General features: G+C 42.9%; 1 protein-coding gene across 4 annotated transcripts in view; it reads right to left on the reverse strand.

Annotated features, from left to right (window-relative positions):
• MAP7 (microtubule associated protein 7) overlaps positions 1–27,733 on the reverse strand; it is a 172,459-nt gene that overhangs the window by 26,392 nt on the left and 118,334 nt on the right. For 3 of the 4 annotated variants that reach the window (XM_087444163.1, XM_087444165.1, XM_087444162.1), the window contains exons 4-7: positions 13,986–14,149; positions 13,093–13,210; positions 9,444–9,554; positions 3,890–4,003 (exon numbers count right to left, since the gene is read on the reverse strand). In XM_087444163.1, coding sequence (XP_087300289.1) covers positions 3,890–4,003; positions 9,444–9,554; positions 13,093–13,210; positions 13,986–14,149 — 507 coding nt within the window. The remainder of the gene's footprint in view (positions 1–3,889; positions 4,004–9,443; positions 9,555–13,092; positions 13,211–13,985; positions 14,150–27,733) is intronic. The other variant, XM_087444164.1, reaches the window with a different exon arrangement.

Raw genomic sequence — 27,733 nt, forward strand, 5'->3', positions numbered from 1 at the left:
TTTTTTAAAAACCACGTATAGTTTCTGACAATTCACCTTCAGAGAAACACTGTCATTAGCTGAGTGATTCTGAGCACGGGTTTATAGAAATTCCCACAACACTGCCCAGATGTCTAAAGTGTGGGTACGAAGGAGCCGAGGTCCACTTTCAGATCTCATCCAGAAATCTTGTTTTCCAGCAAAAAATACAACAATTAAACACGACTACTGAGGAGAATATTATGTATCATGTTATAAAATGACTCTACCCAACTCTAGCCATTGTAGCAACCCTTCAAAGAGACCACTATGTCAACTGAATAGAATAGTATTTGTAAATTAAAAACTCAAAAGACAAATTCAGGGTAATCTTAATTTCAGAATTAAAGAGTTAAAAGAACATTTGTTATTTTGGTCTAATCTACAGACACAAGGTCGTTCAGACTGCATCTTCATTCGTGTGTTCTCTGTCATCAGATGCCCCGCAGTACCCTCCGGTTATCACTCAACGGCCAAGGTAGTGAAGACACTGGAAACGGCATTTTCTTTTCCATCTGAAAACAGCACTCTCTTTCTTCAGGATAAACTAACTTTGCATTCCTCAGTCCTCCTGAAAAGAATCTGTCTTACTTGCGAATGGACACAAAGCTTCACTTCAGACCCTGACCCTGTGAGGAAGGAGGACCTCCTGCTGTGTGGCTTGTTGTGACCACAGGGGAAAAGACTTGAAAATAACCTTTGCTCAAGTGCCACACAAAGCGTTTGCATTCCCCAGACGAGGAAAGAGCTCACTAACGCAACTCTCCAAGCCCATCAAACGCATTTAAAGAATCACATCCGGGCACAGGCACTGCTGTAGGACCAAGAGCCAGGAGAGGCACCCGAGGCCCAGGCACAGCCAGGAGCCGTCACCTTGCTCACGGATCAGGAAACCCTAGACAAGAGCCCAGCTCCGATCCATGGGTCTGACACTGGAAAAGGAATGAAGCACAGAAATGTGATTTCTGTTTCCTCTAGTGGAAAACAATAATCTCAGGAGTTCTCTATGGATCACTTCCTGACCACCCTGGATGTAAGCCAATGTCGTCATGCTCTGGCCCCTTCTCTATTATAGTGCAAGGTGATGTCAAGCACAGGAGGAAAAGCTCCCTAACCTGTCTAGTGTAGTCTATACAAAAATCCTCAAGTTTAATTGGTCAAGAAACATCGTCTGGCTAAAATAAACACTGTAAATTCCTTCTAAGGGTATTACATTTCATGGAACTTACTGTTGCTCTGAACAGCAACTACTGAAACACCTGAAATCTTTAAATCAGTTATTCTAATGATCTTGCTCTTCTGAAGCAGCGGTGAGAGCAATATACACATGTATTCCTCTCCTCAGAGCGCCCTCCATATCCCAAAGTCGTCGTGTTGAACGTGGAAATTCTCTTTCGGAATGTCTTTGAGAAAGTCTTCCACAATATCTGTATTCCCTTCTACTTTTGGTAGCCAGTGTGCATTAATTTAACTCATTCAAGATTTTCTACATGAAATAATGGGTGCAGAGAAAGAAAATGCAGTTCAAGTGGCTGGAGCGTAGCACAAAGAACAGAAAAATTACACAGTAGAATAATAATAACATTAATAACATTTATTGAGTGCCTCTACGTGCAGGTAGTAGTCTAAGCATTTTACATGTATTAACTCATTTGATCCTAAGCTCTAATATCCACATGTATTGTAAATGTATTTTGATAAGCGGGCATGGAAAAGTCAACCCAAAGCGGGGGCCACAATGAGAGGCTGACACTGATTTCCAATTTTCAATGGCTCTTTTTGCTTGTTTGGGGAGTCTGCAGTTACCAAACATCCTAGGGGTGAGGACGGCTGCTCTGACCTGTGACTGTCACCCTGGCTCTGGACTACGTCATCCTCTTGCCAATGGCACTTGCACATAAAATGCACTCGAGGGACAACACTAATGTGGGAAGATAAGAAAGAATAATCAAGGAGAGCAGGTGGAAAAATGAAAGCGATGGAAAGTGTTTTTGACGGGATAAATGTAAGAGATGTTTACATATACAATTGCAAATGGAGATTTTTAAAACACAGCAGTTTTGGTTCATTAAACATAAGCTGCATCAAAGCAATGCCCTAAGGAAGGCAGTAATAAAATGGGCAACTCCCGGAAAGACTGTGCACTGCCTCACGCTCACATCAACAGAGAGATGTGCCGATCCATGGAAAGGAGGATGGAAAAGTTGCAAAGTCAAGAACAGCCAGGCAGCAGATAAAAAGCACCTTCGTTGACCACAACAGTGAAGAAGGACGAGGGAAGATGGGCCAGGAGAAAGGGCAGAAAATGGAGACGGTGCTGGAGAAGACTACAGGGAGTGTGAGAGGAGGACAAGAGTTAGTGACAACAGGAACAGCAAAGAAAGACCGTGTTCAGCCGTGAGGCCGTCCTTGAGGACGGAACCACACACAATGTGGAGATTCAGAAGCATGGTATCCAGAAACTATTTAGTCCTGTGATATAGGACTGAAACGCAGTTTTAAAGGTTCTTCAATTAGCTGGACATCAAGAAAAACTTCAACGACTTGTATAAAAGTATGACATTCGCAGGCTTAAAAAATAAGCTATCTCGAAATAAGCTGTACTTTTTCCTCCAGAAAAATCTCAGATGCGATGTGACAGCTGACAGGAGAGGTACTTTAGAGAACACACAGAACACTGAGGTCCAGCTAGTTGAAGGCACCACTGTACCCAGAGCACCACTAGGGTGCCAAGGACGGAGGGGTGAAAAAGCACATTTAAGATCCATCCACCCATTTTCTAAGTGGCTCTGGTGTGAGCCAGTAATTGTCACAGCAGCTAGTTTCCATGGCAGGAGGTGGGGACGCCTCACTGCTTCCTTGACGGCCTCCCAGAGGTGCTGTGAGAATTAGGGGTGATGTTAGCTCATCACGCACCACAGATGAAAGACATCATAAAACCACCAAGAACGATTATTTGTCAAGAAGGCTACTGAACATGAAGAGGCTTGCAGAAGCAAAGCACTTTTAAGGGAAACTTTATGGAGAGGCTATGCGATTTCCTAAGCACCAAAGGTGAGGGCGGGTAGCCTGGTCACAGCCATGCCAACTGTGCCCAAAGATGTCTGGGAAATTCCAAATCAACTCACCGTGAGAGAGAGATTGCCAAAAGCCTAATGTGCATCTTTCTTTCCAGCTAGATAAAGGCTCCCCACTAACTTCTCATTAAATTAATTGGCTCATTCAGGCATGTTTTGCATTTCAAAAAAGTAGAGGAGTTACAACTAATTATAATAACCAGTACTTGGCAGATTTTACATATTTTCAAAGTATGTAACAAATAGGAACACTATAATTAGCCTTCACACCACTCGCAGAGTTTTGGAAGGGTACTATTTATTCCTCGATTACATATAAAAGGCTGGCACCGGGCAGATAAGTAGCCAGCTTGCAGCCATATTATGAAACCCTAGGCTTAAACAGGCTCCTGCTTTGATTTCATTCCCAAGTCTACACGTTGGTATTAAACATTAAATTATTTCTACCTTTGATTATCTGCTCAGATGTAGGTGCAGAAAGAAAGGTAGGTAAGGGATAGGTCTTTCTGGTACTGTGAGGAATAGATAGAAGCATCTGAAGCCACCTGATCACAGGGAGGGACATCCTTTGTCTGCCCGCATCTGGGGTCCAGATAAGACGCTAAGATGCTAAGAGGGAGCAATGCCAGGGGCGTGAAACCCACACCGACCACACACTCCAAAGTCTTACTGCCCAGAGAAGAGAGGAGCACACAGTGGGGAAAAACGGAGACGTGACAGATGACACGGGCGGCTCAGATATGCTCCCAAGGAGGGCTTTACCTCCCCGGGAAGTTGCACCTTGGCAGTTTTACCTGTATCTCCAGACAAGGCAGCTGTGCTTTTGCTTCTGGCCAGGAACGAATGGGTGGGCGTCAGCAGTCTGTTAACAACGCTGCTCTCCCACGGGCTGAGCTGCAGGCGGCGAGCTAAACGTCACCACATAAGCAAGATGTTAGAAGCGTTCTCTCCAGGTGCAAGAGGGCGTAGAACATCCCACCTACGGCCTCCACAGGCCAGGCCTTCGGGAGAGACCAGGCTCTCCAGTCTCCAGGGAGGACAGCTGGTGAGAGTCAGGGCAACACGAGCCCGCCTAGAGGAGCAGCTGTTCCATAACGGGAACTTTCTTCAAGATGTTTAGGCTGTGGCAGGCTCTATATTAGTTTTATGGGCGCAGATTTTGCTAACCGCCCTCTTCTAGGAGTCAACAGGTAACAAAACAGAAACACCATTTCACTACAGGGTGGGACATATCGCTGGGTCCAGTCATACCGTCTGCCCACTGCACGGGCAGTGGACTGAGGGCACACGCCTCAGCCAGGGGGCCTACATGCCCCCAATAATCAACTCCAATGGAGGCTTGGGCAGGTCAGTGCAAGACTGGATGTATATCTATGTTTACTCATAAAGGGTCTCCATTAAATTTTGCTAGATCTCCCTGAATTGCTACTTGGGCAACTGGGCGAAGTTAGATACAATAAAATGAAAGAGGACTCATGCAACGTTCTGTATGGATTTCCTTTTGATTTTTCCACTCAGCAAGCCAGGCTCTTTCCCTGTTTGGCAACAAAATAAAAATTTTGGTGCAGGAGAAGGGTAAAGCTAAGCAAGATAAAATTAAGCAGAAAAGCCAAAATCCAGTATAAACATAATATTGGAGATTACTAGTGGGTGTGTGAACAATCTAGAAAATGAATTTAAAGTAATGCAGTGAAGTATGGGCCCAATTTATACTGGGGCTTGCCAAGACTACTGTTAGGAAATGCATGCCAATTATAAATTACTTCGCCTTTACTGTTAGCTTCCAGTGATGGCCCACGAAAACACAGAAGCTACTCTCCAAAAATACCAGGAAAGAAGCGAAATCCTACAAATATCACTAAAGTAAAGTGACCATATACCATCTCTATTTTAGACACTTACGAGTCACTTATAAAAGTCTTTACAATTGTCTAAACCTGGCAAGGCCACTTCTGTTCTGCACCATCAACAGCAGATGCAAGTTCCTCTGCTTCAGGAGCAGCCATTCTTACAACAGTCTTTTATATGTCGTGTTCTAAAGGCATGACATTTAAATTCTAGGAAATCAGTTTTAGCTAACAGAAGCCACTTAATGTTTAATGTTGTTACAGAAAATATTTGCTCGTACTATTTGGAAGGAAGTGCCAATCTCCAATGAGTACCTTAATTATCTGACTTTTTTAAAAGAGTGACTATTTTGATCAAGGCTCTGGTAAATTTAAGAATTAGTGAATTGTTCATTAGATTTTCTGTTTATTAGGAGAGTCTTCACGGTTAAATCAAATCTTATCTGACATTAAGACATTAATAAAAAGATTTGTTATAAAACTATTATAATAGTCACACAAACCATAGAATGCACAATGAGTTACTATAAACTATGGGATGGCAGAGAGAGAGAGAGAGTGTGCATGTGTGTATGAACAACGGAGTATAACATAACCTAAAATTAGAATACATTCACAGAATAAAATCACTGGAGAAAAGTGATTAGGATTAACTGAAAATCTTCCACAGAACTATAATTTCTGTAGGTGAGAAAGGGAAGAAGAGATGAATGCTTCCTTTTCTTAGATAAACTCTGAAGGATGACTAGCTTAGAACTGAAGAGATGGTTTATCATTGAAAACAATGTCTTTTTACCCCTCAATTAAGAAGTTCAATTACTTTATTTTTGAGAGTCTTTTTAAGGAATCAACCAAAGAATTTGCCTCAAATGAAGATCATTAAAAGCCCTCTTTGACTTGTGTTTAAAGCAAATCCAAAGAGATTTGTTTTATAGCTCAGACACTGTGAAGGATTCTGCTAGGAGAAACATATTTCTATTTTTACCACATTCATAACTATGGCCTGAGCAAGATCTCTCCCATAAGACAGCCTTTTAGTAAAGGTTAGCACAGGAGAATTAGTTATTATTATTAATTTTTTACCTACAGGGGCCTGATTTTAAGATGATAAGCTCCTGAAGGAAGAGATGATAATTCTCATGAAACAACTCTGTAGTATTGATCTAAGTACTTAAAAATGAGATACTGACAATTCCCATAACAGATCGTCTGGACCGGAGGAGGCAAACACACACCACAGGTGTCTGTACTACCGCGCTTCTCCATGAGCAGGAAGCCGCTATTTCAGTTCCAGATGATGGGTGCCACGCAGACATCAGGCAAGTGTTGCCAGATCCTCATTTTTCATTAGAAGTAGGAAACCCAAATGTTATAATAATGAATCTTCCATTTTTTTAAATGTCAGCAATTAATTCAAATTAAAACAAGAACAAAAACTGTGCTCAAGTCAAACAGAACATGTGGGCAGAATTCAGCTTGAGGTCTCTACCACTATGTCCTCTGGTCTAGATTCCAGGAAAAAATGGAGGGGCCAATTTTAAGCAAAGAGTAGGCAAATTCATTCTTACTTTTTTCAAACTCCCTATTCTTCTTCCTTGAGAAAAGAGCTGGTTAGGCAGGTAGCTTAAGATAATAAGAAACACGTTCTAAATGCAAAAATTTCCAGCGGCAATATTCTCTCTATTGCAACGGTTATAGAAACCTTTGGTAATCAGAGGTTTCCTCTAACTGAGGTCATTTCATCAGTCAATGTGACACTATATTCAGGTGTGATCATCAGAATATTTAAAAACCAGTAGGGCACAGGCACAAAGCTAATGGAGGCCACTCAGTGGCTCTGGAGGCCAGGGAAGCACAGCTCGGGGAGGTGGATATTTACCAACTGGGATGGAAATGTTTCAGTATTTGTAATAACCAGTAAGCATCCCAGCCGACTGTAGACATTGACAGTATCAGAGCCTCAACTTAATACCAGCTTTAAGGCCTGTGTTGAGGGCTGAGAAAGCTCAGACAATCTAGTACTGGTGTATACTCTCTGATTAGTCTGTAAAAGCCTCTAATTTAATAATTTGATAAGAATGCTTTCCAATTTGGTTATAAAGCATAACTAACAAATAGCAGAAAAGAAAATAAACTAACTAAACTACTTAAGTTTCTAAATTAGAGAAGTTCAAATTCAGAAGAATGTCTATTCTCATTAACAGCCCAGCCCTCTCACTGTCCTACTGACGGTTTTGCCTGACTTAAAAAAATTGCTTCTTGGACCACATGGGAGCCCCTGGAGGAACCAAATCTTCCTTCCAGGCTGACCTTGCCCGTTAGACCCAGGAAGTGGTTCACAGTTCTTTTGATAAGCGGGCAGAGAAGCAGAACTCCCAAATTTAGTGCTCTCCCTCCTGTCCTATAGTCCAGCTTCGTATTGGGTTTTCTAGGCCTGCACCATGGTTCAAGGGGCAGTTTCCCGGCCCCAGCTATGAACCTGTTATTGAACTTCCCTTGACCCTTAACCTCACCCAAAGGAAGAATGCACGGAGTAAGGGTTGATCTAAGGAAGGACGTCCACATCCACAAAGGTGAGAATGGAGGATGTGGTGTAGCAACAACATGGGTTAGGAGCTAGGAGTCTCTGTTCTAGGCTGTCTTCTCCAAATCAGCCTATAGGATATTAAGTCAGGTCCTTCACCTCTTAGGGACTCTATTACCCCAACTGGAGTAGATGAGCCATCCAACAAATTTTTCCCAGTTCTAAGATCCTATTACTTAAGCATATCCTATCAGATGCCATCACGCAGAAGCTATAAGACATCTTGTTTCTGCTGACACAGCACTGTCCTTCCACAGGAGCGTGGATTGTCTGGTTTATGGCCCATCTCCCCACTCCCAGTCTTCCCCAGTTTCAGCTACAGGACTGTAGGAGGCAGTAAGCAAGGTTTAACTTGAAAGTGCTGTAAAATCCCAACTGTAGTTTGTCTTAGACCCAGGTTCACAAAAGTGTGAAACTAAAGTGTTAAGTGACCAATTCCAAAGAAAAGATGACCAGACAAGTGTAAGAACATAATTCACACGCTACATTGTACATTATATTAAGGGAATGGGCTTGAAAACAAAGGCTATGAAAGGAATTTTAATTCATAATTCTTTTCTCTAACATGTAAAAGGCCCCTAATTTGACTACAGGTCTAATATCGATGATTTAGGCAAATTAGGTTAAAAAAAAAAAGGAATGATTTAGGTTAAAGGCAAGAATAGAAAGTTGTTCAAACATTTACTGCTTTAAGAGATCTGTTATAAAATAACATCAACATGTAATACTATACATCACAATAACACCATAACTTTTATACAAAATACACAAATACACATACACACATCAGAACATGCACACATTACATTCTTTTTAAAGACTATAAACACTGACCTTTCCCAATCAGTTTCTTAATAAAGCACTCAGAGTAACCACAATTTGTTACTTTTAAAGAGTATGTGTTTTTATATTACACATAATTCTTTGTTTTGTTTTTTTTTTTACTTTTTTTTTTTAATTTTATTGCCCCCCCAAAGCCCCAGTAGATAGTTGTACGTCATAGTTGCACATCCCTCTAGTTGCTGTATGTGGGACGCGGCCTCAGCATGGTCGGAGAAGCGGTGTGTCGGTGCGCGCCCGGGATCCGAACCCGGGCCGCCAGCAGCGGAGCGCGCGCACTTAACAGCTAAGCCATGGGGCCGGCCCATTCTTTGGTTTTTTTAATTTAAAATCATTTCCGTTATCTAAAAACAAGTAGCTTATCTTAAAAGCTTGATTTTTCCTTCTATGATATATAAATATGTAAAACAAAACTTTCACTTTATAAATAACTCAACATTCATGTACTGTAAATCCACAGGATGAATAAAACTCAAAATTCAAATACAACATTAATTGGAGAACTGTGATCATTAAAATTTTTAGGAGGCTTAAATGATGCTATCCTTGAAGTTAGGCCAAATCCCTTAAGAGTAAATGAACGGACACCAAAAAGCAATCACACACACAAGAAATGCAGTTAGAAAGGTTTGGTTAAATGAGAAGTAAATTAGCAAAATGAAATCTACCAACACGAATCATTTTAAAAGGTTTTAGAAGGTTGAAGCCTGGAATTCCCAAAGTACGGATGGAAAGTCAGACAGTATGATTGAAGTAAAACAGATGTTCACGACAAAGATTATTTGCATGTTGGTGGATAAGCGGGTGATTCTGGAGCTGTGAACTCATTACTAAAAGTTGGGAGAAGCTTTCATCACTGCTAAACGCAATCACTCAGCCAAGGTCTAAAATGAGAAACGTTCTCGTCGCAAGGAAAATGCTGCTCAGCCGTTTATTGCTTTTTTACTCTGAAGTTTTTTTCTTCCTATTTAAGAAACGTAGGGAAAGCAACTTCAGATGCTTATTTTTATCTGTAAACATCCAGAAAAAAAAAGCATTAAGTAAATAATAGAACACTTTGTTTTCCTTTGACTGTACCTCTATCTGGAGAATTTAGCAAAGTTGCAGATGAAGAGGAGAGCCGCTTGCTAATGACGGGATCGACATGTTTCGAAAGATTCATGGTGGAAACTGATCGCCTGTCTGGATCTAAAACAAACGGAGATAACGCTAATTGACAGCCAGCATGCAGGATTGCAATCTCGCAGCTCACTGATGGAAGGAAAAACTAAGACTGGATGCTTTCAGCTCTATTACTAGATCTTCTGTAACAGCACAGTTTTCTAAGTGGATATTTTAAAGGTAACTTAAAGGCTAGAAATAAAATTCATTTTTCTTACATGATAAAATAAAATTGAGCTCACCAGTTTGTCAGCCAGGGAAATTCAAGCATATCATTATAACACACAACAAATGGTTGAGGAGCAAAGGATGGCAACGGAGGGCAACTAAAAGAATGGAGGCAGACTGTGGAGCAGAGGAGGACCACACAGGCGAAGGCTTCCTCATGTCCCGAGTCGAACTCCGGGCAGTAACAGTGCTGGTAAAACAGAATGCAAACCCTTGCACAAAAAGAACGAGAGGTCTGTGCACCTGCTGATACCCTGGCTTACAGGGTCATTTCACCTGGCATTCAAGTTCACTATTAAAACAGACTAAAAAGAAAGAAAGAAAAAGAAACTCTGCAGGTGTGGAAAGGATGGCCACCATAGCATTTTTTTTTTTAGAAGTCTTTTAATAAGCACACCTCTGTGCCTATAACACAGAGTCTAGTGTAGTTTACAAACGTAGAATCAGCCCACAGATGTGCCAACAAACTGATGGCAATACAAAGAAAATCAGAATTCTCTCTCTTTACATTTATGAATAATATGACTGTTCATCCTGCAGTTGAGTAATTTTAGCATCATTCTTCACGTCAGAAGAGTTCAAGTCAGAAGAGAAATAACAGCCATATAAAAGGCACAAGTCAGCTGTTACTTTGCTGTCCGTACATGGAACCAAGCTGTAACCATGCTCATTAGCACAAATCTCATTCCCTGAAAATAACTGCATATCATTAAGTCTGAAGTCTCATTATTATACCTATCTAGGAGGCAGGTAGACATTCTGACCTATAAGAGCCAAGGTTAAAGGCACTTTGCTGTATTTTGTTTTATTTTCTATTGTTAAGCTGCTTCTAAAACTAAAAACAACCCAAAATATTCCTTGTGGGAGATGCCTTCAAAATCCAGCTCCCTCTGGTCTGACCTAACCTTGGTAGTAAAAACTGTACAGTAAACTTCCACCATGGAATAACCATTTTGGGCCATTTTTACAGTGCATGGGGATGAACAAGTCTCCCCCAACATGAGACACCCCCACCTTCTGAGACTCACCTGTGTGGTCGAAGCAATTTAATAAAAAAAACCAAACGTCATTCCGTGACTCAAATTTACACTTAACTGATGGGCTCTTAGGGCAATCCTAACGTAAGAAAAGATTTAGGTCAAACTATCAAAAGGAATACCCTAGCGATGAAACGTAAGGTTCAGGGCACAATGACAGTCACTTCCAGGTGACTTCACAGCAGTACATTTTCTGATATTGCTTCCTATGACACGCCTTAGTTGGGGGACATCTGTCTACATGCAGGCCTACCCCGAAGGGTTAAAATTATGAAGGTATAATAGGTATTTATTATATTACTGAATATAATAATTTTCAATCCTGTCTTTTTCTCACAGAATAAAACACAAATTCGCAAAAGGATTTATGAAGAATCAGTTAAAATGGTATGAAGTTTTACAGACCAGTGCTAGGTGGTGTGCAAGTAGACAGCACTGACATAATCTGGACTAAGTCTAATTCTAGGATCGTCTGCTGGCCAGCAGACGCTGACTCAGTGCCCATCATGAGTCCGGCGCTGTGTGAAGTCAGGGGCATCAAAACGAGTGAGACCTGGTCTCCCCTCTCAAGGTCACAGCAGATCATCTTGACCTTTGAGCCTTTTAGCAAATCCCATTATTTTCTAACTTCTCTGTTCTGGTATAGCAGCAATTTTCTCTAATTCTCAGCCCTTATAAAAACAGATTTATCCAACAGCTCACAATCACAGCACTGGTCTCTCTTGCTCTGGTTGGCAGAAAGAAAGGTCAAACAGTCAACTGGGGGTGTGGAAGCAAGGATTAAAGCCAAGCCATCTGATTTCCCCTCAAAATCGTTTGAAAATCTGTAACAGAGTATACTTGGGCACACGTGAAAAACAAGAAGCCAAGTAAAAAATAAATAAGGTTATAAAAATATATACCAGGACAGCTTTTCTGCATGGCACAGATATGGAGAACTATCCCAAGGATGAAATCTCACTCGTGAATGATCTTTACGATCACAGATTTGACTTGGGCCCCACCACAAACCACTGGGTCGTGAAGAGCCAAGGAAAAAAAGTGCTTTTCAGTCGGTTCACTGTCATAGTACACTGTGGTAATCTGCTTTTAGAGTTTTTAAAACAAAGGAGTTACAGAAGATACACTCAATGTTGGGAAGGAAAGAGAACAGAGCAAACGAACAGAAACCCACATTTAGAGTAAAGCTAAAAGTGGCAACAGCAGTGCTGATGGGGGGACATAAAGCCAAACTGGATAAGCTTGGATCCCAGATAATTTAACTAAAAAATATTGTTTTAAGGTTTTATCCAAAATGATAATTTCAAGAGAAAGTAAACATACTACATGAAATTGCTTTACTTCAACACCTTTAAGTCACCTGAGTTTTATTATCCCACTTAAGAAACACTGTGCCCTCCAGATCTAGGTCTATGCAATGGGACGTGAAGCATGCGGTGACTATGGTGATGGCTCGGCTACCACGCGCTGGCCCTAGCCTGGGGTCTAGCTACAGGGCGGCAGTCGGCAACCACAGGGACATCAGTACCCGATTTTCTAGTACCACCGAAAGCAGTGACGTGGTGGTCCAGGCCTGCTAAATCGAGAAAGGTGAATGATGACTCAACAAAACCACCTGGGGACAGAACGTAAGACAACGATTTTTTAAAGTAAACTAAAAAAAAAAAAAATTTTATTAGACTCACACAAATAAAAAAGAACTGAAGAACTGACACGGTGTCTAAAACTCAAGGTGTACTGAATGCACAGGACAAAAAGGAAGCCTTTCCCTCAGTCCTAACTGCAGCATGATTATGTCCCGTCAGGAACACGAGAGTAGCTTCGACACCTACCATTCTCGTTCAGCAACTGCACTGCTTCTCGCAGAGCATTAGTGCTGCGTACACTTTAGGGTCAGAATATAAGCTCATAGCATTGATTTTGATCTGTCAATAGTACTATGATTCTTCCAGAGAAAAAGATAAAACTGGTCAACCTATTCCATAATCCTGAAACTCTTATGCAAATGAATTACTTAAAATAATGCAGAGTTGAAACTAGCATGTTTATTTGGAAACATTGCATAGATTTCTCTCTCTTCAAGGAACTTTGTAACAAATGAGAAAAGCAGCCCTGTTAAGGGAGAGAACCTATCTGCTTACCTCCATCACCCTCTTATCCTCAAACACTAGAAGTATCTGTGATTGTAGTTTAATTATTTCAGCAAGATTTTTGTTTTGCAAACACAGACTTCGAAAAAAGGAGCCACTTGCACTGTCCAGGAAAGAAGCGTGATCTGAAAGCAGTCACTGTCTGCTTACCCGCGCTGCGGGCTCGGGGGCTCCCGTGGAGGGGGCCTCCCCACGACCACCGGTTATGCTTCTGTCTTGGCTTCTGGCTCCTCTCCATCGTGCGCCGGACCACAGCTTCATGGCGTTCCTTAAACAGAAGGGAGGAGCTGAGTGATTAGAGTCGGCCTGGCTGCCGGAGGCTTCTTCACCTTGGGCGGCGTGCAGCGAGAGGTACGACTTACATGTCTCCCTGAACGTCTACACCTTATCTTAGGTGAGAACAACATCAACCTGGGAGGGTCACTGCAACTGTTAGGTCCCCGTTGATACAGCCTTTTGCATTTATTATTTACTGCTGGACTGCGATCCTTTCATCAGCTCCCTAAGCGTGGCAGTGCAGGTCTTAGCATAAACATGCTCAATACATGTGGTACCACATCTAAAAAGTGGAATTTAGAATCTGAGGACGTGGGTAATCCCGACCCCATGACTTAGTGAGCTGTGTGACCTGTGTAACTGACCCACGCTGAGTCTAAATGTCCAGGTTTGCAAAAATTGATATATAACACTTACTCAAGTGCTGAGTCAGGGTTAAATGAGAGAATCTATGTGAACATGTTTGTCAATGGTGAAGTCCTACAGAAACCCAACTACTTGGCGTGGTCCTGATACTTCCACAGAGAGTTACAGATCTAGACCACAGAAACGGGCTTCTACAGGCACTGTGGCAACGGCAACAACAGTGACACCGTTCTCTGCCTGACTTCCACACCCAACCAGCCCAGACACGGGGGCTGTTGTGAAGCCGCGTCCTCTGATGGTTTTGCTCGGCATCCCGGCACCTTCTCAGCCAGTTCCCAGGGAGTCTGCTGCGTCTCTGACGCGGGCGAGCCTCCCCTCCCCAAGCGGCGGCCGCCTCTCACCTTGTCCTCCTCCAGCCTCTGCCTCCGCTTCTCCTCCACCGCGGCCCTCCTCCGCTCCTCCTTCAGCCTCTGCTCCTCCAACTTCTTCTTCCGCTCCTCCAGGTGCTTCTCATAGTGCTGCCGGGCTCGCTCTTCTCTTTCCAACCAGACGATTTCCCTCGCAGCTTCAGGAAGAAAGAGGAGGGGGTTCAAACACAGGCAGGTTTAAAACTGGAACGGTGAGGGCCGTGTAAATGCCCGCATCGAACAACTACGAGTCCTCTGGTTTTGTATTAACCAGGCACAGCCTTTGCTTTCCTCACTTGTCAGGAAAAAAGTACTGCTGTTAACTTTCGGCCTAATGTAACATGCTCACAATGAGGAGGAAGAAGGGGCACTGAATTCTGCTCTTTGGGAACCCGTACAGCCCTCTAGTGGGGTCCATCATGACTCCAGAGTAACGCACACATTACGGGCTCTGGTCTCCGTTCTGATATTGATATAATGTCCTCAAAACCAACAGACCATCTGTCTCTCTTTTTAAAAAATGTGATATCCTCCAGATGGAACGTCTGCGACTACATTTGTTTCAGCATTGCATTGGCTCTCTGAAAGCATTAAGGATTTGGGAGAAAATCCCCAAGATTGATGGTTGATAAGGGACATGGTAAATGCCTCACAGGTGTGTCACACAGAGTTGTAAAGCAACGGGAGGGACCAAATACGGGGGCGATCTTGTGTCCGAAGAGCTCAGTGTAGTTATGAAAGACTTACCATCAAAAGCTGAGTGAAAATACGCAATTGAAAAATATCATGCAGTGATGGAATTCTTTTCTTCTTTACATACAGATGTTCTTTCCTCAGTTTAGGGGACATACATCCCACAAAACCAGTTTTTTTAATATGATGCTTCCTTCAGCCCTGCTTACTAAACACAACTTTAATACCAGTTATTAATACTGTAGGTAAAAGTGTGTGAATGAAATTTAGAGCATAAACCTCGTGGACACTTGGTGGCATATAAATTAAAATGTTACTTTCTAATAGAAAAAATAGAAATTCAGAACATTTCCGTTTCCTCTAAATGTTTAATATTAAAGAGTCTGCATTTTTGCTACCACTAAATCTTTCCAGAGCTGCTCGTTTGAGGAGACAAATCTACTGAAAAGGACCTGAATTGACTTTACTTTTGTTGAAGGAGAAGGATGAGGACAAACCCACGTGAGTCTGTCCTCTGACGTCACCCAGGGTGGCACAGAGAGAACAGGGGACCAGCACACAAGGGTCTAGGTTTTCCCTGAGGCTCTACTGCTAATGGGGGTGCGACCTCGGACATGTCCCTTTGGATTTCAGTTTTCTCTTGCCTAAAACGTGAGGAAATCGATCTTCAAGGTTCCTTCCAATTTTAAAAGCCTATGGTTCTAAAGAACTTCCCAGGCCCAAGTTAGAAATTTACTTTAAGAAAAATGCTCAATAAATATTTACTGAATGACTGAATAAAAACACTATGAGAACACAGGCTAAAAGTAACAGACAAAGAACATAATTCTAACCCTTTCCTAAGATGTACTTACAGTGAGCACACGCATGCATGCATGTAATGCCTTCTGGATTTTCCACCTGAGAATACCTTACTGGCAGGCTTTTAATGACGCTACACAGTTTAATTCACTCAGAAAGGTTGAATTATAGTGATAGAGTTTGTCGAAGTTTAAACAGTACAAAATATTAAAAGGTTGAAGCGAAGGTCTTCCTCTAACATTAGAACCTCTCAGTGTCGTCCAGCTCCACCTCTCCACAAATGTAGAGCATGCATCCTGTAGCACAGTAAACCTACTGTTCTGCATCTTGCTTTTTTCATTGAAAATATATCTTAGAGATCTTTCCATATTAACACATGAACTATGAATCTTGCAATCTTTTTCATGGCCACATAATATTCTATGTCTCATACCTTATTTTATATAACCAGATACTTATTGATAGATTATCTAAATTGTTTCCGCTATTTTATCAATTCAGACCTTGAATGACATCACTGTACTATCGTAAACCTCTGTGTAAATGTGTGAGCATTTCTACATAGAAGTAGAATTACTGAATCAAAGGGAATATACATTAAAAATTTTGATAGATACTGTCACACTATCTTCTGTGGAGGTCACCCCAATCTAACCGCCCACCAACAAGGGATGAGGGTCACAGGCAGAAAAAAGAAACAGATTTGTTCCATGAAACCTGTGGATCTGCAGTATGATACATCTATTTCTTAACTCTTGGCTTTCAAACTATGTAGTCTCTGACTTTTACAGCCCTTTTGAGGAAAACTTCAGATTCTTTGAGGACATTTATGAACATAATATATTCCTTTCCTGTAAGAGATCCAGAACCAGAAAGACAAAATAAGAAATAAAGACGTTTATGAGAGAGTAAGAAAATATTCTAAAAAACTGTTACGGTAAAATTTGTAAAATAAGAGTTAATTAATTTGCAAATTAATTTTCCTTAATTTTTTCATCAGGCTACTTTCTTGCTCATGAATATTTGTGGCTACTTCCTCATTAAATTTAAATTCTCCTCGTTTCCGGAGTCCTACCTAAACTTGGCCTTGACAGCCTTATTTGGCCTTACTCTGCTCTGCTCATCACTCTCCCGGTAGACCTGTCTCCTTATGCCACCTAACAAACCACGCCCCCCCGATCTTGGCTCCTGGTGTCGCCCTGTGGGAAAGCTGCCATCATGTTTCATCCAAATTGATCCATCCTTTCAGGCAGTAGCCTCATAATTATATGTATTTCAGAACCACCTTTGGAAGTGGGGGGGGAGAGTTTACTACTTAAAAAGCATATTCCTTTGCTCCAACCCTCATGTTCAGATTTACTAAGTCTAGGATGGAGCCCAGTAATCTGCATTAAAGAAAAACCCAGGTGAATCTAAGACAAGTGGTCCCCTCACACCAACTGGAGGGACACTGCCTTCAAGGTCTCCTGCAGACGCTGTGTGTCTTCGGTGGCTCGTGCTGTTCTTATGACATCTGCCACACACCTTAGCATGTCCTATAATCTGATTTCTGTGTAGCAAAAATTTTTTTTTTTGCACTCTGTATAGTGCCTTTCACAACTTGAACATATCCAAGGGCCTTAATAATTATTCCTGATTCATTCACCCGTAACTGTGTGGTCTTGGGCAAGTTACTTAACCTCTCTGTGCCTCACTTCTTCAGGGTAAATCGTGCATAAACATAGGACCTTCCTCACTGATTTACTGTGAGGATTAAAGGAATAATTACACTTAACATAGAGTAGTTGTCTGCACTTGGTAAACATTCAATAAATATTAGCTATTACTGCCATCTTTGTCATCATCATCATTCAATTCAGAAATTAAAGGTAGTTCTTAAAGTTGTACTAAAAATCACAACAGGGCTAGACATTATTACAATAATTAGTTTTACCCCAAATGATCCTTTAAAGGAAGAATATTTCTCTATCCATCAAACTCTTCAGTTCCACTTCTATTTTCTACCTGGAAGTGGAGACCTGACTGCAGAGCCGTCTTTACCCCACTGTCCTCTTTAAACGTTATGGTGGACAACAGGGCAACAGCAAGCACCCTCCCACCTCTCTGCGAGTGTGCCGGGGGTGTGAGGACTACCTCCAGGTACAGATCATGCCACCTTTTAAATGGAAGGATAACACATAAAATATCTCAATCTTGTAATAAGAATTGAGGTTTAATTTATTATAAGAGGTTTAGTTATTTAAAATATCCTCTATGGATGACAGATAATGTCAAAGTCTTATATTTTTTCATTAAGAAATGAGACTTTTGAACACAAGAAAAATATCAAGAACTGCTACGGACTGAACTGTGTCCCCCTCAATTCTGATGCTGAAGCCATAATGCTCAGTGAGACTGTATCTGGAGATGGGCCTTTAGGAGGTAGTCAGGGTTAAATGAGGTCATGAGGCTGGGGCCCTGATCCAATAGGACTAGTGTCCTTATGAGAAGGGACACCAACGAGCTTTCTCCCTCTCTCTGTGCTCAGAGGAAAGACCACTCGAGGACAACGCAGCCAACTGAAGCCAGGGAGAGAGTTCTCACCAGAAGCGGAACCAGCTGAACCTTAATCCAGGACTTCCTGTCTCCAGAACAGGGAGAAAATAAAATTCTGTTGTTTAAGCCACCCAGTCTATGGTATTTTGTTAGGACAGCCTGAGCAGACTAACACAAAAACTCATTCAGTATTTCAATCTTTAACAATCACTAATTTCATAGAGGCAGCTCTATAAAAGAACAGCATGTCCAAAAAACAAATTGTGATGAATGTTATCAACCTTTACTCCTGTGAATTAATGACTTTCCCCTGGACTTTGGGATCAAAATGTAAAATGAAATGAAAAATACATGAGTCCCTGAAATACTGGACATGGATAACTCAGTCCCATCTCTGAGCTGCTGCCACCAGGATCAACACTTTAATGACACTATAACAGTATGTCAGGGCCACGCCACCAATCTGGACTCCGTTTAGAAACGCACAGGGACTCCTGCACTAGCAGGAATTTTCACGAAAGGCGGGGTATCACAGTGGACGGGGCACAGGCTCTGGCCTCCCAGGAACCTGAGTCCACCCCAAGGCCTGCCCCTTACCAGTAGTGCCACCAACTGGTGACGTCTGTGGTCTTATTTTGTCACACTGCCACGGCCCATGTCCTGACAGGGGCTAGGTGGGCCCACGGTGACAGACAGAGCACTTGGCACAGGGCCGTGTGCACAGCAGGGCCTCATACACACAGATGACCACAGTGAGTGACTCTGTATGACTGTCACACCAGTTCCTGTCCCAGTGCCACAGAGAGAACACAGCTGACGGAAGAGTGCAAGGAGGACAGAGCACTCACATGGGGCTCCTGGGCTGGGCGACTCCCCACCCACTCACACCAACCATCTAGTGCCCAGCCTGTCCTCCGAACAGGCTCACACCTGTGTGGGTGGAGAACGTTTCACCACCACATGAGGATGAGAAAAACAAGACACTCAGAGAAGAGAGCAGTGTGATCACAGAACCTCTGAAACGCACACAGCTGCGGTCTGAGACACAGAAGGATAGGAAGGTTACTTGTAGAGCATCCAGTAGCATCAGAAAACAGGTCTTGATTCTGCCACTAATTCTGTGTGACCTTGGGAAAACCAGCTAACCTCTCTGAGTTCTAAATTAGAGAATGGGTACAAAATGATCACCAAGATCTTTTCCAATTAAGTCCTATAATTCTGTTTTTCCGTTTACCTTTGAGGACACATGTGGGATTATAATTAGGTTTCTTTTTGTTTTGATTTTGAATGTTAAATTTTAATCATTGTGCTTTGTCTCAATAATTATTGTGATTACTTACATTCAAATAAATTTCATGTTCATGTTGCTGTGAAAACACTGATTGACGATATGTGCTAAATAATTCTAAAAAAAGAAAAAAAGGAATCTAATGGCTTAACCAAGCTCATCAACCCCAGGAAGGGGGCTGTGGAATGGAAAAATACGAGCATCTCTGTAGGAAAGACTTGAAGTAACTTCATTTATAGTCAAGACATGGGGATGAAAAGGCACCGACTAACATATGGAAAATCACAGCACAACTTCCACGTTAAGAAGACAAGTCCCGCCGTGAAAAGTACTCGCACCAAACCAGCCCCTGCACCCCACACTCACCCTGCCCTCCCATACAAAGGGAGAAAACAAAGTTTAAAAAACAAGCTAAAAGGAATAAAATCAAGCCTATTCGTTAAAAGGGAGACTTTCAGACCAGGCCCAAAACAAAAACACCTAGTTATGTTGTTGAAAGAAACAAACCTAAAACAAAGTGTCAAATGAAGCATAAAAATAAAGAATGAGCAAATAGCTGTCAGGCAAATGAAAACAAAAATGTAATAAATGTGGGAATATTACTACCAGACAAAACGGAATTGATCAAGTGAGGAAAAAATCCCAAAGGAGGTGAAGAGCTCTCCCAAGGTCACCTGGTCTAGAAGGAGCAGAGCTGCACTCAACTCAGCTCTCATCCCGAAGCCTGTCCTCTCAGTTATTACACACACTTCCTCCACGGTCACGTCTGCCTGCCTGAAGTTCCCACCTGAATTTCCAGTCAGCTCCATCGGGCAACTTCACTCAGTATCCGCACATTCGTCCTGCCTCAACCCAGAGTCACTCCGTCTTCCACGTCCTGACTCCAGACTCATGACCTCACGTGGCCTACAGAGTTAGACACCTCAGGGTCCTCCTCCATCTCTCCCTCACGGATGCTCCAACCCAACTCAACACAACCGATGACTGAGCCATCATCTCAACATCAGAGCCATCTCTCAAATGCAGGGTCTTCTCTCCAATCTTTCCATGACTACCGTATTTGAACCCTGACTCCTTTCTCGCTTCTTCAGACGTCTAGTCTATCACCTCTCCACATCACATCCATACTCTTCTCAGAGACATCTTCCCCAAAAACACAACAGATGTCATGGTCCTGCTTGAAAACCTGTTAGCTCCCCACTGTTCCCCTGTTCAACTCCTTAGATTGGCCATATGATCATGTACCTTCACACACTCTACCCTGTGCCCAAGAGGCCCAAAAGGCCTCTTCCCACCTGGCAAACGCGGACGATCATCAAGTCCCAGGTCAGTGCCCTTCCTCTCAAGAGCCTCCCCTGACAGCCAGGGCGCCCAGCAGTTCAGCCGTCCCCCATGGCGCCCGTGCTCCAGACTCTGCTTCACCCGTCTGTGAGTTCTTCCCCATAGTCACAGTGTCTAGTTTAGGAGATGTTAAAGAAAGTCCGATGAATAAATACACTAAAGAGTTAGAGAGGACTGTGTGACCTCCAAGCAAAGTGACTTACACTGGGCCTTCCTGTTAATTCAGAGCCTTCTCAACTAGTCACTTAAACCATTCTTCCACTCACCTCCCATTTGAACATTACCCCGGAGAACTGTCTAGTAAGAGGTGTGACCTTGCAGGACACCCACAAGTCTGTGTCGCCCACCCAAGGGGCCTTCCTGCTCTGCTTTCTTCCCTGCATGCAGCGGTGGGCTAATGGGACTGAGGTGCAGGGACAGCGGTTTATCCCTGTGAGGACCAAGAGCCTTCTGTACACGTGGACTGAAGACTTTGAGATAAGAAAGCAATCCTGTGTCAGGACTCCCTATCTCCAGGGTGAGGCTTACAAGAGTGCTTAGCTTCTGCTCAAGTAAATAGAGTTTTGCTCAAGCACATAAAGCAATGGTGGTCCTTGGGATCCTCTTGTTACTGCCTCAACCCTAATCCACTTTCCCTCCTCACAGAACGCTTATCCTCTTCACCTGGCTGTGGCAGCGAGCCCTGCCCTGCTGGACTAAGAGGCACAAACGTCCCTCTCTCTCAGCCTCCCTTAGCTCCTCGGATCCCAGGCACCTAAGTCAGTATCTGTGGAATCACATGACCTGCCATCATCTTTATCACCATGATCATCGTGATGAGATGTCTTCAGCTCTTACTTTGTGCTGACACCAAGTGATTCACGGCATCATCTTCACAGCCACTCTGGGAGGTAGACACTGCTATTAAACTCATTTTACGATGAGAAGCCTGAGACATGGAGGAGTAAAGCAACCCGCCTCACGGCTTACAGTAAGTCAGTGGTGGAAGTGGAATTCCAACTCGGGATGTCTGACTCTGGAAGCCAACAACGAGCCATATGCAAAGGACACAATGTGGACCACCTCCCCATGACTAACGCCTCTCTTGCAGATTGGGACAAGGTGGTCATCCAACACGAGGGTCTGATCTTCTAAAGTCACTCTCAGCCTTTATCGCCATCTGTTTACAAGACCTCTTACTTTTCAGGTGTTAAGATCTTTTAATCCTCAGCCTTAAAGGCAAAGTAAATTCGGGAGAGGAAAATAACGGCTGCTGAGTCACCATGATTCCTCCTGTGGTAAAGCCTCAGCCTTGGAGTTACCTGACCCACCTGTAACAGGCATTTATTCCTCCCGGTGCTGAACTGACCCATGGACAGCGGCTGCCGTCTGCGCCCGCGTCCATACCCCTCCCCTACGTCTATCAGGTCCCTTAGCTGTCCATAACCTGCCTGGCGGCCTCAGAAGCTTTTGGACACTGTTCGTTAAATGACAACTTTAGGTGACCAGATGCCAGGATTGACCACAGGTCTGTCAAAGTTTTATCCAGTACAAATCTGGATTAGAACACAGCTTTCCCAAAGCCCATCTTTTTTTGTGTTAGTCTTGTCAAAACCAATGACTATCCTAGTCAAATAACGTGAAGCGTGAAATCAGGGGAAGCTTCACTTACGACTCTAATCAGGGGGACAGCAGCACTGACGGCTTACTAATGCATCCTAACTTCCCATCAACAGTCTAAGCTATGAAATGGCCATTTAGTTCTTAACCACACTCTTATTAATACTGCTGTCCCTGAGTTGACAACACTATGGAGATAGGGAGAAAAGAAAAGCAACGTAAAAAGTATCACTGGAAGGGCAGGAACGTCTGGTCAAAGTATCTGAGAAAAAACTCAAATATAATCTGACAATTGTCTGAGGGTCCAAATCCTTTTCATATCATCTCATTGTTGTTTCTAACCCATGACCCTATGAGAGATCTCTTGTATAGTTGTGAACTTGGCTATAAAATCCAGTACGAATGAACTGAATGATAGATTTTATAAATTCAAATTTTCCTTCATGAGCTAGATGAGTCAATCATACAATTCTCTGATAATCTTTCATGATTTTACAGAAGCCCAGAAAGCCCCAGTTGGGAATGCAACTATGAACACATCACAATACTTCAAACTTAATCTCTCTCATCTTCAAACAGGGAAAGCCTGCGTCTCCCTAAACACAGGAGACTATTTCTCTGCTACACATTCCTTATATATTCTCTTGAATTTTGTCAACATAATGTAGGACTAATCGTTTTATAACATATACGAAGAACAAGCAGTTTCAAGGCACAACTATTCTACAGATTACCTTTATATCCTTGTTCATCTAACAGAGAAAATGCTTAAGAATTTAAGACTTGTTTGAACTATTACAAGGGCAGGTATTACCTGATACTTTGGTCACATCTTAACTAATTTGCAGTATTCCTGCTGCATTCATCTCTGCTTATATTAATAATTTTTTTTATTTATTTATTTTTTCCCCCAAAGCCCCAGTAGATAGTTGTATGCCATAGCTGCACATCCTTCCAGTCGCTGTACATGGGACGCGGCCTCAGCATGGCCACAGAAGCGGCACGTCGGTGCGCGCCCGGGATCCGAACCTGAGCCGCCAGCAGCGGAGCCCGCGCACTTAACCGCTAAGCCACGGGGCCGGCCCCTCTGCTTATATTAAAATGCAGAGACTTACTATTCATGTAACATTCAACAAACAATTGTTAGACATCGACTATGTGCCAGGCTCTGTTCTATAGAAATGAAAAAAATGACAGGAGCCCTCTCTCTTATGGAGCCGTACTCCAGTGGGGGCAGACAGACAGTAAACAAGCAAAACACACACATGCTTGGATGTCGACCGTGACATGGAGGAAAACAGAGTGCTGGTTTGGGGGCAGTGCAAAGGCGAGTAAGGTGGTCAGGAAGGGCTCCCTGCGAGACGGCATTTAAACAGCACTGACGGAGGAGCGGGAACGAGCCACGTGGATGCCTCAGGAGAAACATCCCAGGTGGAGCGCAGTGTCAATCCCAGGACTCCGAGGCTAACAAATGATCACTGCCACGTTTTCTCAAAACGCCGTCAGCGTCCGCTCCAGCACCTCCCCTTTCCCCTCTCGCTCTGTATCTAACACACAGTGGACACAGCACCTAAGCTGTGAGGCAGGAGAGCAGCCCTTCCTCCACACGAGTCAGACACATGCCCAGCTCTGAAACGGCAGAAAATGTGCCACCCGCACCTACAGCACAGGGGTCGCTCCCCCCTTCGCCGCGTCACCACTGGTGGGGGAATTTTAACTGGGTCTTGTGATCCTGTACATACTAAAAACACGCTTACATAGCTGATATGGCAGGAAGAAAAAAGGGTCTATTAACTACTCCATTTTTCTAGATGCTCTCAGTTCCCTCCTTAAGCTAAATTACCATAATATATTTCAAAAATAAAACAATGGACATTCTATAAAATAACTTACATTAACAACTATGGCAGGTCCACACAATAAAAAGTATAACCACTGTGTTAATTTGCTACTAAATGTGATAATACACAGTGAAGTGTTTAGAACATAGCTTGGCCCACAGTCAGTGCTCATCAGACGTTATTATTAGTATTCATTAGTAATATTTAAACAATATTATTAACATTTAAAGACTACAATAAAATCAGGAAAGCAAATATTTATTACACGTCTGTTTTATACTTAGCGCTGTGCCATGTACTGGGATACAAAGAATTAGAAAACCATGGTCATACCCTTTAAAAGCTTAAAATACTTACAACCAGGGAGTTATATAAAATCCAACTAGAGAAAGTTCAGTCGAGTATAAAACAGCACTAGAATGTGAGCTAAGATATGACAGTTACACAAGATCTAATACACAGTGAGAAAAGGACAGAATTCCCCAGAGGGACAAGATCACAAAGACGAGAAGCCTCAAAGAGAAGGAGCAGAAGGCACTAGCTGGGACGGAACTGGAGGGACGAAGGGCATCCGTGAGATCGTTTTGGGATGAAGATATAAATTTATTAAGGCCTGGTCTAGGATGACAGTGGAGGCAGCAGATTGAAAGGCATGGATCTGAGATTTATGCTGAAGACGGAGGGGAGCTAGTCTTGTGACTGAAGGGATTTAGGGACAGAGGGTGGCAGCTTCCACGCGCACACTGGGCTCGAGACAGTGGAAGCCCCAGGTAGGGGACTGGGCTGACCTAGGTGCAAAACAGTACAAACATGACAGGCCACCAAAAGCAAAACAAAAAGCACGTTCCTTCAATACCACCCTGTATTATAATTGCTTTATTCTCCCTCTCTACCTTGCTTTATAAAAAATGTGGATTACAAAAATCTTTAATGATTTCAATGTTAATTTCAACCTACATCCAACAATGAACCATCAATTTCCCTGGCCAACCACTTTAAACTTTGCTTTGTTGGAATTTCTGGAATGTATTCTCACTTTTTTTTTAACTTGGAAAATTTTAAAGTTTGAAAGCTTGGTAAGAGTTGGTATTACCAATTATTTTTTGTTTTCCTAAGAGCATGGTCCAAAGATCTGCTACTAAGTGACAGTACTCCCTTTTATTACTCCCCCACTGCCATCGCAGCTTCTGCAGAGCACAGTTTATGGGTCACTTGTTAGGTAGGCCCTTGGATTTTCTTTTAGGACTAAAGATTTTTTAGAAACCACCCTTATGTATTCTTAGGCACAGCTTAAATTAGATGCTAGCTTTTAAATGACTCTTTTACAAATGTATGTATGTGCATTTGCATGTATGTTTGTGTATTTAGGAAGATGGAAGCCTCTCGAGACTTAGTGTCTCCTCTGACAGCTTAAGTGGAAAAGAATAGGCAAAAAGATGCTGTTTTAAAATTTAAAAAGCAAATGCAATTAATACAAAGAAAAAATAAAAATTAGAATTGATGTATTTCATTAAAATTATGATTTTCAACAACAGAAAAAGAAATGAGATCAGAATTAAGAAAAACTATGCTATTTACCACGGCAGGGGTAAGAAGAAAGAGAAAAACTACATATATTATATGCTGGCTCACCAAAAAAGTACAGTTGTGATAACAGGAGAATACCATAATCTGAAGATCACTTTGACCCATGTAATCGTCTGAGGAGCACGCTGGGTCTGGTGCCACATGCCTTTCTCCACCCCTCTCCGCATCACTGCTCTACAGGCCCTGCCTCTTCTACCCCCCGATGACTCCTCCTCATCCTCGCGCTGGAAGCTCAGGCGGCACCTGACATCCCCAGGCTGGGCTCAGTGCTTCCACGGTCCTCAGCACCCCTCGTGCCCACTCCTTCAATACCACCCTGCATTACAGTTGCTGTGTGCTCGTCTGCCTCCCTTCCAGAGTGCAGCTAGCTGCTGAGTGCTGGGTCTCAACCTTTATTCATCTTTTTAACACAATACCTGGCAAATAAAATTTTTGAATATATAAATTAATGAGCCATGTTCTGCACCAACGATATGAATTGAAATACGGGGCTACATCTTAAGAAAAAAATCTAGCCACTTGACATACAAAGCCAGGCGATCTGCAGGGAGAATCTGCAGGCTCAAAGCCCTAAGTCTTACAACCTTATAACATAAGAAGTGAAATCAGTTTTGTTTGACCAACATATTCATACTTTCCACAAAAAAACTAATAATGCTTGGCTTTGAGAGACACAGAAACCCAAATGGAAAAGTATGAGTTAATGTGTAAAGGCTAATTCACAATGGGATTTAAATCATAAATGAGTAGTCTCCCGACTCCATGGAGCTACTTTTACCCAAGCAGGTATGAATCCACAGTCCACCTCTAAGGAGACATTTAAGAGTGTAAGACTGACCGGCCTGGGATGGGGAGGAGAGGGGGCAGGGAGGACCAGAGGCTAATTATTAGATGGATCCAAACACAGTGCAAATACCAGCCACACCAGAACAGTAGTCAGTTTCTTCTTTTTGCTCTCCAGGAATCTCTTCCTTTTCTCTCTCAGTTCTGATCCACTTGTCAAACCAACCTTGACTAGGGAGCGGTGGGCATAGTTCAGAGAGGGAAGATCTCCAGACTGCAGAGTATTCCAAGGAAAGAGGGAGCCCTCAGGGCCACAGACAGCCCTGCTCCTCAGGAACCTACCAGCCCACTGGACACTTGTCAGGAACAGGGAACTTCAAGCTTGGGTGCAAACTCTATGCACAGAGAAACAGCAGAGCCTGTTCACTTCCTGCAAGTCACTGAAATCTGTGTTGAAAAAACCTTGGCAGCAAAAGAAACGACCTCATCTGATCCTTATGGCAAGGGACAGAAAGAGGCCTATGTTGAAAGAATGTAAATAATGTCAACAGACTTCTGAAAACCAGCTTCCAGTGAATTTCACAAATTTGGGGTCTTAAATAAGAATAATAAAAGAGATAGGATATAGGGGCTGGGCTCCCCCATGGAAACACTAACTCTCACAAAATGCAGTAGAACTTTAGAAAAGTTATGGGTCATCCACTCAAAGATTGTGGCAACCTAAATGGGTCCTAGTTTTAAAACACCTAGATACCCTGGAAACACTGAGACACGCTGAGCAGACATTTCATCTTCCCAAGATACAGAAAGAGAGCATCGTGTTTTAGCAACTCTGCATAAACAGACACCCAAGTACAGGAGGAGCGGGTACCAGCAACCTCACTGTGCTCTAGAAGACAATGCCTGCTAAGTGCTCTGATCTCCGCTTCCTGGGGGCTATTCCTGCGACCTCGCTCTCCAGCGGGTTATGCGGCCAATACTGCACTGCTCCCCTTCTGCGAGGGCCTTAGGTAGCAAAGGAAGCTCAGACACAGCGCTAGGTCTCCTGCGTTTCCTGGCAACATGCTGGCCCATCTGTCCACCTGTTCAACAGCCCCATTATTTTAACAGGGAGAGCGGGCAGCGCCCAGCAGTGCCCAGTCTCCTAACTATTCACACAAAAAGAAGAACCAGATGCTCGCTGCCCTTGTAGTTTTTAAGTTGTAAAATGTAAGCTGAGCCATCACGCCTCCAGAGACATGCTCCCTCCAGGGCCACATTAAACTGTGACTACT

The sequence above is a fragment of the Ceratotherium simum genome, chromosome 19, assembly GCF_057802395.1.
Source record: "Ceratotherium simum simum isolate JZ-2026a chromosome 19, ASM5780239v1, whole genome shotgun sequence".
Taxonomy (NCBI): domain Eukaryota; kingdom Metazoa; phylum Chordata; class Mammalia; order Perissodactyla; family Rhinocerotidae; genus Ceratotherium; species Ceratotherium simum.